Consider the following 14,490-nt stretch of genomic DNA (forward strand, 5'->3'; position numbering starts at 1 on the left):
TTTGTATATATTGTATATTAATATAAGTATATGAATATGTCTCTCGATTGAAATAATCTTCTCTACTTTAAATGCCTTAACTTAAATGTCATCCGCATTGTAGCGTCCCATTGTGTACGAAATATATGCCACTATTAAATCTAACAACAGGGACGTCATTAATATTTCGAAGATCGAACATTCTATCAATGACTTATCAACCATATATCATACAAAAAAAGGTTCATCAGAATTTTTCATTCAAATTGTAAGATATAACAACATAGTATAAAGAACAAGTTGACATTTATTAAGGCATTATAAATCCAAGTACTATATTTTCAACATCTTTTATCGTATACAACGTTATTAAATCGAGACCAATTAGATGACACATCCCAATTATGGAATAATTACGGATTCTGGAAAAAATAAGTTGACATCGGAACGCATATCGAATTTTGCACACGCTCGGTATTCCAGTGGAATTGCCGATACATTCCCTGTTTGAAATGCAAAGAACGAAACATCAAAACGAACCGATGAGTTCTTTTCAGGTAAAAATTGCAAATTCATTAATATCGTTGGTACGCGTTAGCGTGTTCACATGGACATAGAAATTAAAACGTTGCTTTGAAACAGCTAGCGAAATGCTATAACACACGCACCTCGTTGTAGTTGATGCTACCCACCGCGGCTGTTCGCTAGCATTAATTTAAAAGTTTCAACGAAAACAGAGTTCCCAAGTTTTACAGCGAGTATTGGAAAATATGAAATCGGCCGAAGCGTTAATATATCGTAGCTCTTCGTTCTCGCCCGAAAAATCTGCCGGGTTCCTTGGAACTTCCAGTCTGACTTTTATCTGATGGAAGCTCTTAATTCGTTTCACATCAGACAAAAGCGAATGAAAGAGAATATAACAAAGATAATCGATGAACAGACAGCGGAGATTTATGCGAATCGATATTTCTACGAATACGATTAAGAAAACGCAACTTGCCTAAAAATGAAAAAATGAAATTCCACGAAACAAAGAGCAGAGAAAATTGATGAAACTATATCAGATAAGCTTCGATCGAACCTTCGCTAAAATTTCCAAAATTTCGAAAAGTGGAATTGGCTACTTCGACCTGTGTATGACTCGAATATTTCGAAAGTTCTATATTTTAGATATTTTTGCAAATTATTATAATTAATTATAAGTTTATGGAAGTTACATGCAAGTTTCACAGAAACGCGTAAAAATCCTCACTCTATTTGTAAAACTTTTCTAACAGAAAAAAAACTGAGTAGAGAAGAGAGCGTTCTCGAACGCTTGGATCGGGTGATTAACATTCGCGTTAACGTGACTAGAATCGTCTAAAAAGTAGATGAATTCGTTAAAATCATTAAATGTAATCCTCTTGCGGTTCGTTTCTATACGGTTGCGAGATCTTGATGGTCGCCATGGACGAATTGCCGTTACCTGCACCTTTCTCCACAGCTGGTCCCCACGTCTTCTTTGGTCGAAACAAACTCCAGTCCCTCTGCGGACAATTAAAACGAAAGTTAAATTCTTTGAACAATCGCTAGCGCCGGGCTTTATGCAAACAATTCGAGCTGGCATTCTCCGAGCTCGCCGTTTCAACTGCACGCTGCTAGCCATTGTTAGCCAAATAAAAGATTCCACTGATGTTATCCAAGGGCCGTATGTTTTTTGTAAACGTTTAATCTGATCTCTTAAAAGCATTCGAATCTTTCTTAAAACATACTGCTGGTAGAATAATAATTTAATAAGTATTTAATATTAAGAGTATGTTTTAAGAGTGTTATTTGAATACTTTCTCTCGCAAAAACTAAATAATAGTATATCTGTATATATGTCATTAAATGATGATGATGATTTTAATCATCCACTTTGAAGAAGATAATTTCAAGAGCTATAGCAATCAAACTTACGCTTCCTTAGATAACGATTTTGATTATCTCAAGAATCGTAACGATAGCACCGTATCTAAAAGATGTTCTAAAGAAACAAGTGATATTCAGATTCGTCGTAAAATTATCTTGCATTTCGCGTGTAAAGATTTTCAATTGCGATACGAAATATAATTTCATTAAAATATTTGCCGAAAGTAAGAAAATAATGTTTTGTGGCGAGTAAGAGTTAAGAGTAAGATGTCGCGTCTATTAAAAAAGTTTGACCAAGTTGTTGATTAAGTTCGAAGCATTAACATCTAACCGTAGCGGTCGCTGCATCGCAAAAGGAGAGACATCGCAGAGATTTTCTGACTGGCACGCGGGCTCATATCTTCCCGAAGCTGGCGAGTAGTTTGAAACTGTGCGGAGAGTCGAAAACAAGAGAAAAGGAGATAAGAGTAATAGTAAATTTATCGAGTAAAACAAAGCGGAAGCGGTCAAGAAGAGGTCAGAAGTACGGCTGAAATAGGTTCGATCCGTACGATGGAGCACGGAACGAAACTTTTCGTTTCAAAGTACGATTACCTACGTACCGTGGAAAAACTTGTATTAAGACATTTCAAAGTTGGTGAGATTTTACGGTAAAGGGAAAGCAACTTTTAAATCGGCGCATACCTGCTGCAGGGCTTAACCACAGTTGAACAGTACGTGACTCTTAAAAAATTTGCAATTCGTTCACCTTTGAATTATGGCCACGATATCGCCAAACACTATACAATTATCGTTCGTTGGCACATTTTGTCCTGGATATTTACAGTGTCTAACACCGATCACGGCGTTTCTAAACACACTGTAATTCTCGTGCAATTACGTAATTACGAAGGGCATCGAAATAATTCGAAAAGTGTGGTTACTCGAATTTATGAATTCATAAACAAACTAGAAAGAAATTCGCTTGCATAATTCAATATACAAATAGCTTAATAGAAGCGCTTTTACCCCTATCAAAGTAAATAAGGAAATATTAATTAGAATCCATAATATGTTCTCATCGTTACGAAGAAACGAAGGATCAGATGGAAGAAATAAAACTGCAGGTTGATATTTCATCGATTTAACGATTTTTAAATATCTGTCTTGACTACAACGTAATATCAGTACGAAGCATTATAATTACATCATTCGATGAAAACGGATATAAGTTTATGACTACATTATCGCAATGGATTCACGTTTTGGAGAAAAGAGAATTACGTGTAATATTTAAAGTTAGAAATTATAACATATTCTGTAATTTTTATCATAAATACAGTTAGTAACTCATTTTATACGAATTTTATTTCAAATATCAAGGAAATATACCTTTTCCTCCGCGTTTTTATTATTTCATAAAGTTAAACATAAATTGTTCGTTTAAAAACCGTCAAATTAAAACTCGATAATAGACGAGCAAGGATTATGCCATAAACTTTATTTAATTTCAATCAGAATAGCTTTAAATGAAATATATAAAATTGAGGAAATGATAACGCGTGATATTTCTGATTGAGCATGGTACAGATCTAGCATATCTGTTAATGAGTAAAAGAAGTAATACACTCGCACAATTACTTCCTATATCAATTACCGGAGAAGATGAACAGGAAACTAGTATCGCGGATAACTTTCAGTAGTTATTGCTAATACATATGAACTTCCGATACCAGCTAGTATCCTATATTGATTTTCTTTCAACGTTCCGCGAATATTCCGGTTTGTTTGCATTGCACTGAAAAAGTTGGTTCCGCTGAAACAAGAAATTTAATCTGCTATATTCCCACATCAGATCTTGATCGTTTTATTGCGATCTTCGTGAATAAAAGAAATGCTCAAAGATATCCTTGTCACGTGTTCGATCAGATGCTTTGGCAAGTAATTTTTAAATGAAACCTCGACCACGTTCGATATTTAATAATGCTTACGACAAAAAATTAGAACTCCGATAAAAAGTGACCACAGTTATTATAAGTTAATTAACTTTGACACGTTATCGCATTTATTACAAGGAGACTGCGGATTTTTATGTAGATGCATATCTTTGAGAATATAATCGAAGAAGTAGTTACTAAAGCCTCTATAGAAAATTGTTTTACTTGCCAAATATACATTATAGAAAACACTACACTTTGGATATTATTTTATGTATTTCTTCAAATTATGTGCAATTTTGTGTGTAATATTGCATCTTCAAATTGTCTAACAATAATCGATTCAGATATTGTATTTTTGTCATCAAGTGTCATGCAGTTTATTAACGTTGATGAATTTACTGTTGATAAATGTGAAACGTAACGCGAAATCGTTTCAAATTGATTATTCGATGAAAATTTACCGCTTTTGAAGGCAGATGATGTCTTTAACGAGCGACAGTATATATCTTATTTAGTTATTACGACCTCGGTTTGCTTCGATTTTCATTTATCTAATTTGGGGATAATATTCTTTGGTAAAATTTTGATTTCGCTAAAGATTGGAAACTGTAAAAATTCGAAAGAAATATATCGCAATTCTGAAAAGTTTGTATTAGTTTCAGTTCGAAGTACACATCCATTCAAGACCTTCTCCTTCCCTTGTAAAATATTGAATCAGTATACTATCTTGGCCTTTAAGTAAACCGGATACCACAGTAAATTGGAAGAAAAAATACTGGAAACCGATAAGCCCTGCACTGCTTTAATCTTCAAATTTACGCAGAAACTTGTACACTCTTGTAATACCATGATTCTATATAAACTCAACCATAAAACATCTCTTCTAAGAAATACTAAACAAAAGAATTTAATCCTCGAACAAACGTTTGGTATTTTATCTTCATTATACAAAGTATTAATTTTTTCCAAATGTTATTTTTTTAATACAAAATTAAGTAGAAAGAAATAGGTCATTCCTGCGCTATTCCAAACCTCAAGTAAAAGTAATACCACGGCTCCTGCAGAAAAAAAAAATTGGAAGAACACTGAAAGTTATCGATCTTCTCGCTACAATAACTCTATCGCTGATCATAAAAAATTCTTGAAGATAGTACTATGATACTGTTCTCTTCTCTGTCAACAAGAACAAAATGTTTTACAAAATTACAAGGATCGAAACGACGAGACTTTCTCGAAGAGTCACCTTTTATGTCGCTGTTCGATTTTCTTCCTATAACATGGTTAACACAATTTTCGTTAGCATTGAAACTAGTATATTATAAGCATAGCTTTGTAGAGAGCCTACATAGGAACTTCAAAAAAGAAAAAAAAAACATCGTTAAATTGGATTATTGATAACTATTTCTCTGGTGAACGTTTCTCTTTGTAGTGTTACGATGTTGAAATATCAGTCCTGAGTCAAATGGATTTATAACTCGATTATAAATGTGCTGTTATAAAAATGCAGAATTGTTCGAGTATGATTGAGAAATATAACGGTATGTGTTCGTTTTTTGCCAAAATTTGAGATTTATATTAGGAGGGTGTGATGTTTAAGGAGGTAGCACGCGAAATCTCTCCGTCAAACGGTTCTTACGATACGACACGTTTTCGAAAATTTTCCGAGTCCTTCGTCCGAAATCAGGGGTTTCTGCTATGTAAAGATATAGGGCACTCTGTTCAAAATGTGCTAACGGTAACGCTTTTATTGCCGTCTCGAGACGCGAATGTTCTCAAAAACCCTTAAACGCGATCGAGACCGTTTGGCCAACCTGGAGTAAAGCCTTGATGTAGGATTATTATAGTTAGAATCACCGTAAACTCTAAACAGCAGGAGGTGGCGGTGCTTCAGCCAGTAGCGTGTCGTAAAAACAAGCGAGCAGTTTGCATAATAATGTCTAGTTTGTTGAGCATTATGCCGACTGATATCTCGAGAGTTAGCTTATAACCAGTCCGCTTCCGACATAAACTCGGCGATTTGATAGCGTGCAATTGCTGGTAATCGGCCGGCAAATTAATGCTTATTAGTCTAGTCGTTACGATAGAAATCCATGAGATTTACCGATCGTTGTTATTACTCTCTCGTTCTCGTGACGAACTTACCGGACCTTTCCAGAGGCGACGGATGAAAAAGAACGGCATCGGGGCGAGGGTCGACAGGCCGATCAGTATTCCGATCGCATTCACCCAGCCAGGGAATATGTACTCGCCATAACGAGGCATCTCGTACGTACATATTTGATACACGAACACCACCTGCGAACGAAAAACCACGAATAGAGGAAAAAGAGGAGGGAAACAAAAGGAGTTCTTATTTCTTGTGTAAACTTCTCGGGGGAGCAGTAAGCTTGATGGTACAACGGCCAATTAAGAATTTGATATTTTTAATCGGGGCTGACTTTGGCACGCTCTCCCTCAGGTATCTTTACGACTTCGGTGCATAGAATTTCAGATTAAAATGAAAATTTACTCCTTCCTAGCGAGATCTGATTCCAATAAGTATTTACTCGTCGATTAAATCGCCTCTGTTGTATCGTAGATACCGTACTGTTGTGAATAGTGTTATTTTTCGTTTCATTAACTATAATCTTTGCTGCACTGTGTTGTAAGCGTATACAGTGTCGCTAGAGAATATACGGACACTTGGCTTGTTCTTGGCAGAAAGTAATTTAGTTATAAAATTGCAAATATACAGCATCGTCGGATCATAGAAATATATAAAATTTATTTTATCTGTCTTAGTTGGAAAGCAATATCGAAAAAGGTCGTATTTAGATTTTATACGTATTTCGTACATTTTATATGTATATAAGTAAGTGTAAATGTGCGACATATCGCGTAGTACCAAAAACAAAGCAGGGAATATAGCGATTGATTTCCCACATGTTGCATGACAGCGAATGTATTAAATTCTTGAATAATCATGAATACGAATTGTTTTTGTGATTAATGACATTAATGTCAAATGATTATGAAATTATTTGTTTGCTTTCATTTCGTGTGTGAAGTGAGATCGATAAACTAATTGCCAGTAATATCTTATTGGGCACTGTATACTTACAGATTTTATCGGAAATGAAGTGGATATCACAAAAGTTATCGAAGCGATAAGTAAAATCTATAGAAGATATCAAAATTTAAACATGAAATATAAAATTAATTCCCCTTAAGGAACGGAAGACCAATTTATTCACGTAAATTATTAGCACTGTCTTCGCTAAAATTCTGGGAATAATAGCTATAATTTTTGGTATTTAATTTCCTTCTTTTTGATTTTTTAAAACGACTTATCGTATTCGTAAAAGCCTAAATGTATCTACTATTTGAAATCTAAAGAAATATATTAAAGCGTAGTGACAAATGTACGTTTGATATCAAAAGAGGAAGCATAATAGAAGATAAGGGGAAAAAGAGTAAGAAAGAAGTAATAAAAGTGAAAAATGAAATAACATAATAGAAGAAGATGAAAAGAAGAAAGTGGGAAAGAAGTAATATTGCGAAGGATGGAGTGATATAATTTCAAATTAAATGAAATTGATCTAACAGCTTCAAAGCTTTAATAACACACCCACGATCTCGTCGTACTGATAAACTTAGCTAGTCCACACTAGTCTCTGTAAATCATCGATTTTCGTTAAACATGATTAAAAAGAGGAGGAGAAAGTAATAATTCGCCACTGGAAACGTCGTAATATATAAAATAAAAAAACAACGGATCCTATGTAATAAAATATAATATGTATTATATAACTACCATAATCTGTAGGAAAAATCAATATATTCCATTTTCTGGCAACCAGCAAGTCCATAAATACTGACGATCGATACCTTCGAGTTCGCTATGTAACTTACATTAAACATACGAGCTACACCGAAAGGAACACATTGCCCAAAGTTCCCGATAGGTATTAAAACGTTTCCGGAATGGCGTGGGAAGTTTCAAAGCCGCCATTGCATCCTATCTGGAGGACACGTTGTATATGAAAATCAAGTGACTGATGACCGAAACACGCAAGCCGATTTATCGGAAAACGGCGATAAATCAACAGAGATCGCACTCGATTGATCGCGAAACAAAGCTCGCAGGCTTGTTGTTTCCGTTGTTTTTCCAGAAAAAAAGGAGAGTGCGACCGAGGAAAGCTTCGCTCTTTTCTCCACGATCAATTCGAGTCTGTGCGCTTTGAGACAGAAGTTAAGTTGTCGATTTGATTGGTTGCCTCGAAATCAACCTGCGGACGAGGCCGGTAATCGATGAAAGAGGAGGAAAAACCGCCACTCGATTCGGCGTACCGTGATCATTTATTTCGATACGATTCATGATCGCTAAAATGGAACGTGACAGGGGTTTCCAGCAATGTGGCTCGCTTCACGAAAAAGGAGAAGAGGTAGAAAAAGAATGGTTATTGAGGAAAACTGCCACCGCTTATATTCTTGCGTCTGCAATTGCGTATAGGTGGTATTAGATCGATGCATATGAAATATCGAATATAAATTTTTCTGCAGTTTCAATCTGACAGAACGAATCATCCATTAAATTTTCTCGTACTTTCGTTCGCGTAAAATCGTATTAAAGAAAAAGAGCTTTGTTGTATCATACGAGTATCGACCGTGCTATGATAATACAAATATCGAAACCATATTATCAGCCATTGTAATCAAAGCGTATGTATATTCGTGTTTCTTTATTTAATATCTATCGATATCTTAAAAGAATCTTAAAATAATCTAAATGTAGCATTTGGGTAAAATTACGTAAATGTTAGAAGAGTGTAATACTAGATTGTTGAGAAAGCTCATAGCGACTTTAATAATTAATGTCAATTCTGTTGTATATTTCATGCGATTGGAAGAATATTAATCGCAAAACCAACGTGGATATGATATTAAATGCAACGATTTAAAAGAAATTCCTGGATTGATCAATAAAAAGACGTTGCTTTTCAGTAAGGCAAATTATCGATGAAGAGCTAGAAATATGAAGAATTTGAGATAGTTGAAATATCAAACTCCATATATCTCGTTCACCAAATTCGTTATTATTTATTTTTCGCTGTATCGGAATTCTTTTAATTCGAAGAAGTTGGATATTTTAAGAGCCTGTAAAAATAACTTCGACCAACTAATCGCTAAAATCTACTCGTCTGAAAGTCGTGTTTAATTTCTTGCAAAATATCTAGAAACATTTTGAATCTCATATTGTTTATCTCTTTTAAAAAGCTATTATTATATGCTAATGAAAATCCATGGATGACCCTGTTTAAAATGAAGATACTTTCGTCTTACTTGTAAAGCCACGCAATATTCGCACAGAACATCGTCTTAAAATTCTAAAGGTAAGATAGATATCTCGAGTGATAAAGTTAGACGAGATACCCTGTAGAAAAATATAGAAAAATGTAGAGAGTAAATATAGGAAAACATAAAGGGTGGCTGCTCGTTAAAGCGAACTTCCCCTGGAGCAACGTCATTCCATGCGTATACATGAAAGTATACGTAACTTAGTACAAACAGTACATGCCATGCTCGTTCATTTACAATTACGACAAAATAAAAGAAAAAGGTACACATAAAGATTACTGTCTTGCAACGTTCGTGCTAGTAGACTGTAATCGATTACGATTACTCGTTAGATTTTGTAATTAATTAATGTATAAAACTGGTAAAACGTATATTTAGAAATATATTAAGATGCGGTTTCTCCTTCGAGTTTTTAAGGGGAATATCGTGGACAAAAGGAACTTAACAAAAAACAGAAAGAAGATAAAAAGAATCCGCCTACAGTGCTGCCAGTTAAATGTAGTCGGGTTGTGTTGCCAAGATATGGAAAAACGCGAAAACAAACATTATGCATTTTTTGTGCTATCGTGAACACCAGAAAGATATAATGCGAATATCTATATACAGTAAATATTTGGTGTAACATTTATTTCAGTGGTAACTAAATATGCGCTATTTCGAACAGAATTTTAACGAGATTTTGATGCTTGTGAACGTAATTTTATATCATTAATAATTTCTCGAACGATAAAACATATCTCGACATACGTTCGTCCTTAATCAATAATAGATACTTTTATAATCGACTGGATTCGACGTTGGTAGTTGAATTTGAAAAATAAAGAACGGAACAAGGTGTATGAAAATTAAGTATAAATTATTGTGCTTGAACCTATCAAAATTTATGTTTGCTTACCTATATGTTTAATAAAAATTCTTGCAACGCAAGAAATGTCAGTTTCTATTATAAAGAAAAATAGAGAGAGCTAATCGATAAAAGAGAAAATGCAGTACGTGGTAAAAAACTACTCGGAATAGATTCATAAAATTTTTAATGAATTTATTCCGGTTCATCCTGTATAATTAAATATTATAAAGATAATGAACGTAGCGGGGAATCTATAAAAGACCTAACTGAGGTTTAAAAAGGAGCTTTAAGAAGAATTATAATTAACAATTAAATAGACATAGTAAAAATTGTAGAAGTAAGATTTTGTTTATTTTTAATCCTAATCGCCCCGTTAATAATAAGAAGGGATCACTGCAACGAAGCACTGAACTTTCTAAAATTAATCAGGCTAGCAAAAACTCAGAAGAAAATGCCTGACATTAGCATTACAAAAGTTTACCGATGTAAAGGTTTACAAGAAACGCCCTTAGATACTTTCCAATGCCAGCGACTGATGCGAAACTTTTAAGCTATTTTAAGCTTTTATCGGAGGAAGCTATCCTACGATCCACATTAATGTTTACGAAACGAACTCTTGGAAGACAAACTATCGCAGAATATTATTTCCGGAAATAAATTAGGATTGATCGAGCGTCAATCTCAAATCGAGCTATGGTGTATCGAAAACTGTCGTATCGAACTAATCGGCACCGAGTATATCGCATTTAATAAAGCGGTCTATCGATCAGATTTAGATCTCTTTGGAACTCTCGATACAAAGACAGATATAGAACACGATAGGCATCGGTGGAGTGCAATGACTCGTGAAAATATTCGAACACTTCCAGGAACTTGTTATATATTTATATACGGTATACGTATGATACAAAATATTTTGAGATCTCATTAGACAAGAGTCACGACTATCGTGACTAGATCGATAAAACTCGAAACAGATATATAGAAACTATATATAGAAGTTAGAACATATTTATTAAAGGCACACATATCGCAAAGATCACCAAAGTATTTGGACAGACAATTATTCGGTATATTAATAAGCCACAACATGTAGTGAGACCATCTTTAGCACTAATTATACGTTTAAGACTACTATTCGTGTCGTATACTAATTTTTCAATAACAAGGAGATAGCAGAAACTGTGAAATCTCGAATGAGTTGACTGTATTTACATTCTATGCTTCCGATTGACGTAAAACAACCCCAAAAGGATATGAGTGCATGGCGCTCTGTTTTCGAGAAATCGATTGAGAAATTACGATCTTGTTGCAACGATTTGTAAGTGTATATTTGCAACAAATGTCTTCTAACCTCTATATACATTTTTGAATTGAATAACTTCTATGTACATTTCATATTTTACTGTTACAAACACGATAGTCGTGTTAAGAAAATTTGAAAAAGTTTCGTATAATATATATAATATGTTCGTAAAAAAATTCCGTGATAAGTTTCGAATACTTTCGTGAGCCACTGTAGGTTGCGATAGAATAGAACCGAGAAATCTTTACCGGAGAGACTCTACTCCGCTCTTGCTGCGATAATGATGAAAATTCTCCAAGGTGACTCGAGAGAATGATCATTACTTGCTTCTTTACCGTGTCTCTCTGCGCGTGCTTTCGCCTGTTCGAATTAGTGATCCAGATATTTCAGTGGATTTGCGTTTGTTAACGATGAAGTGGGCGCAATGGAACATAATTATTTAGGCTGTGATTTTTTCAATGGCTTCGGGCGCGCGTGACGAGGACCGAGCGCGAGGTCATTTACTAAACAAGATGCGAAAGCAGTAAAGGCAGAGTAAAAAAAAAAAAGAAAAGAAAGAATAAGAAAAAAATATACGACCGACAGGCGGAGGAAGAGTCTAAAACAAACGGAAAATCAATAATGGAGCACAAGCGTCGCGCTAAATGCTTGCAGACCGAGAAGCAAAACCGCGATAATACCGTCAGTGAAAACACCTCGAAAGGAGAAAGGATTAACGTCTTAACTATGAGGTGCATGCCCGGAAAAAGAGAGTGGTACGAACTGAACGAACGAACTAGCTCGTGTCCGTGAACCGGATTTGTTTAATCGCTCGGATGATTCGTATGATTGCCATGGTTTCAACCAAGTTTTACGGAAGCTAAGTGTGATTACATGGTATATTTGGGGGCGAATATTGGGCAGATTCAGATGTATAATGGCGAGAATGAACGATGATTTATGTATTTGAAAGTTCTGAAAATGTAGATAGCATTGATTGTTTTAGAAGCAATCGGAGTATATGAAATATTTAAGACGCTTAATGCAATTTAATAAAAAAGAATATTTATTAGGTTACTCATCTTGTAGCTAACGGAGAGGCGACAAAAGCGAACGCAAAATATACGTTTTCGTGGGAGATTATTTTTTAATAAAAGTAAATATGACTTTGAAGTGAACCCTGTTTTTCAAAGTAATATTTATTTTGAAGAATCTTAATGTGAAATTTTGTAGAAATATCGTAAAAGAATCGTAAATTTAAATAATTCGAATTCAGTTTTGGGAAACTGACATTTTTGATTGCGCTCAGACATAGATATGTAGCGCTTCTTTTAGTTTAAAAGCGTCAAATCTTCATCGTGCCGAAATAACACGAAAATCGATTTAGCTTTATCCCTACCATATAATTATATCATTTGTATTATATAATGGATAGGAGGAACGATATAATCACAACAAGGACATGCGTAATTGGCTGCTGACCTCACCTAAGAGCACAATATACAATTCAGATACTAAGCATTATACATTCATGTATGTCAAAGTTATGAAACTCTGACAGAAAGTTATTGTTTTCAAAGTTGCTCGAAATTTCCCAATATAACTTGTATCTATTGTATTAGGAAATTCAATTTGAGGCTGCATCATTAGTAACCAGCGAAACTACTATTAAAATTGGTTGAACGTAAAATATTTATGACACTTTAAAACAAATTTCATAATTGATATAGTTTATCTGGAAACTTTCAACCAATATCTGCATGTAAGTTGCATTTATATCCAATACGTATCTATTCGACGCTTTCTTATCTTACACTGATAAGACGTACAGCGTATTCGTGCACTAGGAATATACGGAATTATATGTTAATCTTTTTTTTTCGTGAAACATTAGAATGCGAATTCTGTTTGTATTATATTTAAAGATTAATTACATCGTAGTATATTTAAAAATCACTTACATTTCTACGAACTGGAAGAATATATTTCTTTCGAATATCGAAGAAATTTTGTAATTACAAGAAGCTTTCCTTTTCAAGATAAAACTGCTATTCTGTTGTCGTAGTCGTTGCCAAAGTTTCTAATGCTTTATACTTCGTTTATATTTACGAAAAGATGTTCGATTCTCCTAATCGATTACAACAAATTAATTGACTTTTATCTAATAACATTTACAATTAACATTTACGTTTTAACCTAATCAATTTTAATTCAACCGATACTTTAGTATCTTCGATAATTCCATACTGCAGATCACAAATCAGGGGATTTTCAATGGAAATATTCTCGGCATTTTAGTTTCATTTAGTTTCATTTAGTTCCATAGAGTTTCATTTACACAGAACGGCATCGGCATCCGACATCTGTAAAACAAGTTCGATATCGATCGAGTTAATTATCGGAGAATAACTTGGACATAGTTGGCCAGGTGTATTTCGAGGATCCTGGTGCACGGAAACAACTGTAGCAACGCGTCAAGACACGAACGGAGGGGATGCGATTACAATGCACTTACCAGACAAGTGATAGGCGCGAGCACAGCCCAACTGAGCCACCAATATCTGCGGAGCAAAAGGCTGAACCGCATTTGCATTTCAGCTATGTTACGCAGGAATTTGTTGCACCCGTAACACCAGCCTACCACGCCGACCTCGGCAATGCCGATCAATAGTATTGCCCAAGAAGCGGTGTTCCAGTCCATCAGCGTGAACAGGTAAATACCACCATCGAACACCATCGGTATAGCAAGGAGCCAGCAAGTGACGCATATCCCTAATACCACGTAGCTCTCGTGTTTTCGTAAATCTGGTCGCAGGTCCAATATGGCGGTGTTTATCGCCTGCACGCCTGCGAACTGCGTATCGTAAAAAGCAACGACCGACTGTGTTACTCGAGATTCGATGCTCGCCCGTCGGGGATTCTCGTTACCCTTTCTCCGTTTTTATATTCTTTTCTTCTTTCTCGCCCCTTTTTTCCCCCTCGTATATTTTTTTTTCCTTTTTTCTTTCTTGACGCCGTCTGTCTTAATTACCCTTCAGCGTGCAAGCTGCAGAGGCAGCAGAGGGGCAGAGACGCGTCTAGAAAACAAAAAGCCTTTCGCTTTCTTTCCGCGGCTCTCCCTTTCTCTCCGCCAGCTTTCTTTTTGCCTCGCTCGTTTACCTTTCTACGGTTCTCTCATTCGTAGGGAAAAAAGGTGGAAAGACGAGGACAGGAGGAAAGGTGTGGATTTCAGT

General features: G+C 35.1%; 1 protein-coding gene across 6 annotated transcripts in view; it reads right to left on the minus strand.

Annotated features, from left to right (window-relative positions):
• Positions 1-266: 266 nt before the first annotated feature.
• Positions 267-14,490, minus strand: part of LOC117230392 (sodium- and chloride-dependent glycine transporter 2-like) — a 30,311-nt gene continuing 16,087 nt past the window's right edge. For 4 of the 6 annotated variants that reach the window (XM_033487797.1, XM_033487795.1, XM_033487800.1 and 1 more), the window contains exons 8-10: positions 13,773-14,111; positions 5,931-6,083; positions 267-1,505 (exon numbers count right to left, since the gene is read on the minus strand). In XM_033487797.1, the coding sequence (XP_033343688.1) occupies positions 1,368-1,505; positions 5,931-6,083; positions 13,773-14,111 (630 nt within the window). In that variant the 3' untranslated portion in view covers positions 267-1,367. Of the gene's footprint in view, positions 1,506-5,930; positions 6,084-13,163; positions 13,621-13,772; positions 14,112-14,490 lie in introns of those variants that run through there. The other 2 variants (XM_033487799.1, XM_033487798.1) reach the window with 2 other exon arrangements.

This window comes from Bombus vosnesenskii, unplaced genomic scaffold, assembly GCF_011952255.1.
Source record: "Bombus vosnesenskii isolate JDL3184/JDL3185 unplaced genomic scaffold, Bvos_JDL3184-5_v1.1 scf7180000013267, whole genome shotgun sequence".
NCBI classification, from domain to species: domain Eukaryota; kingdom Metazoa; phylum Arthropoda; class Insecta; order Hymenoptera; family Apidae; genus Bombus; species Bombus vosnesenskii.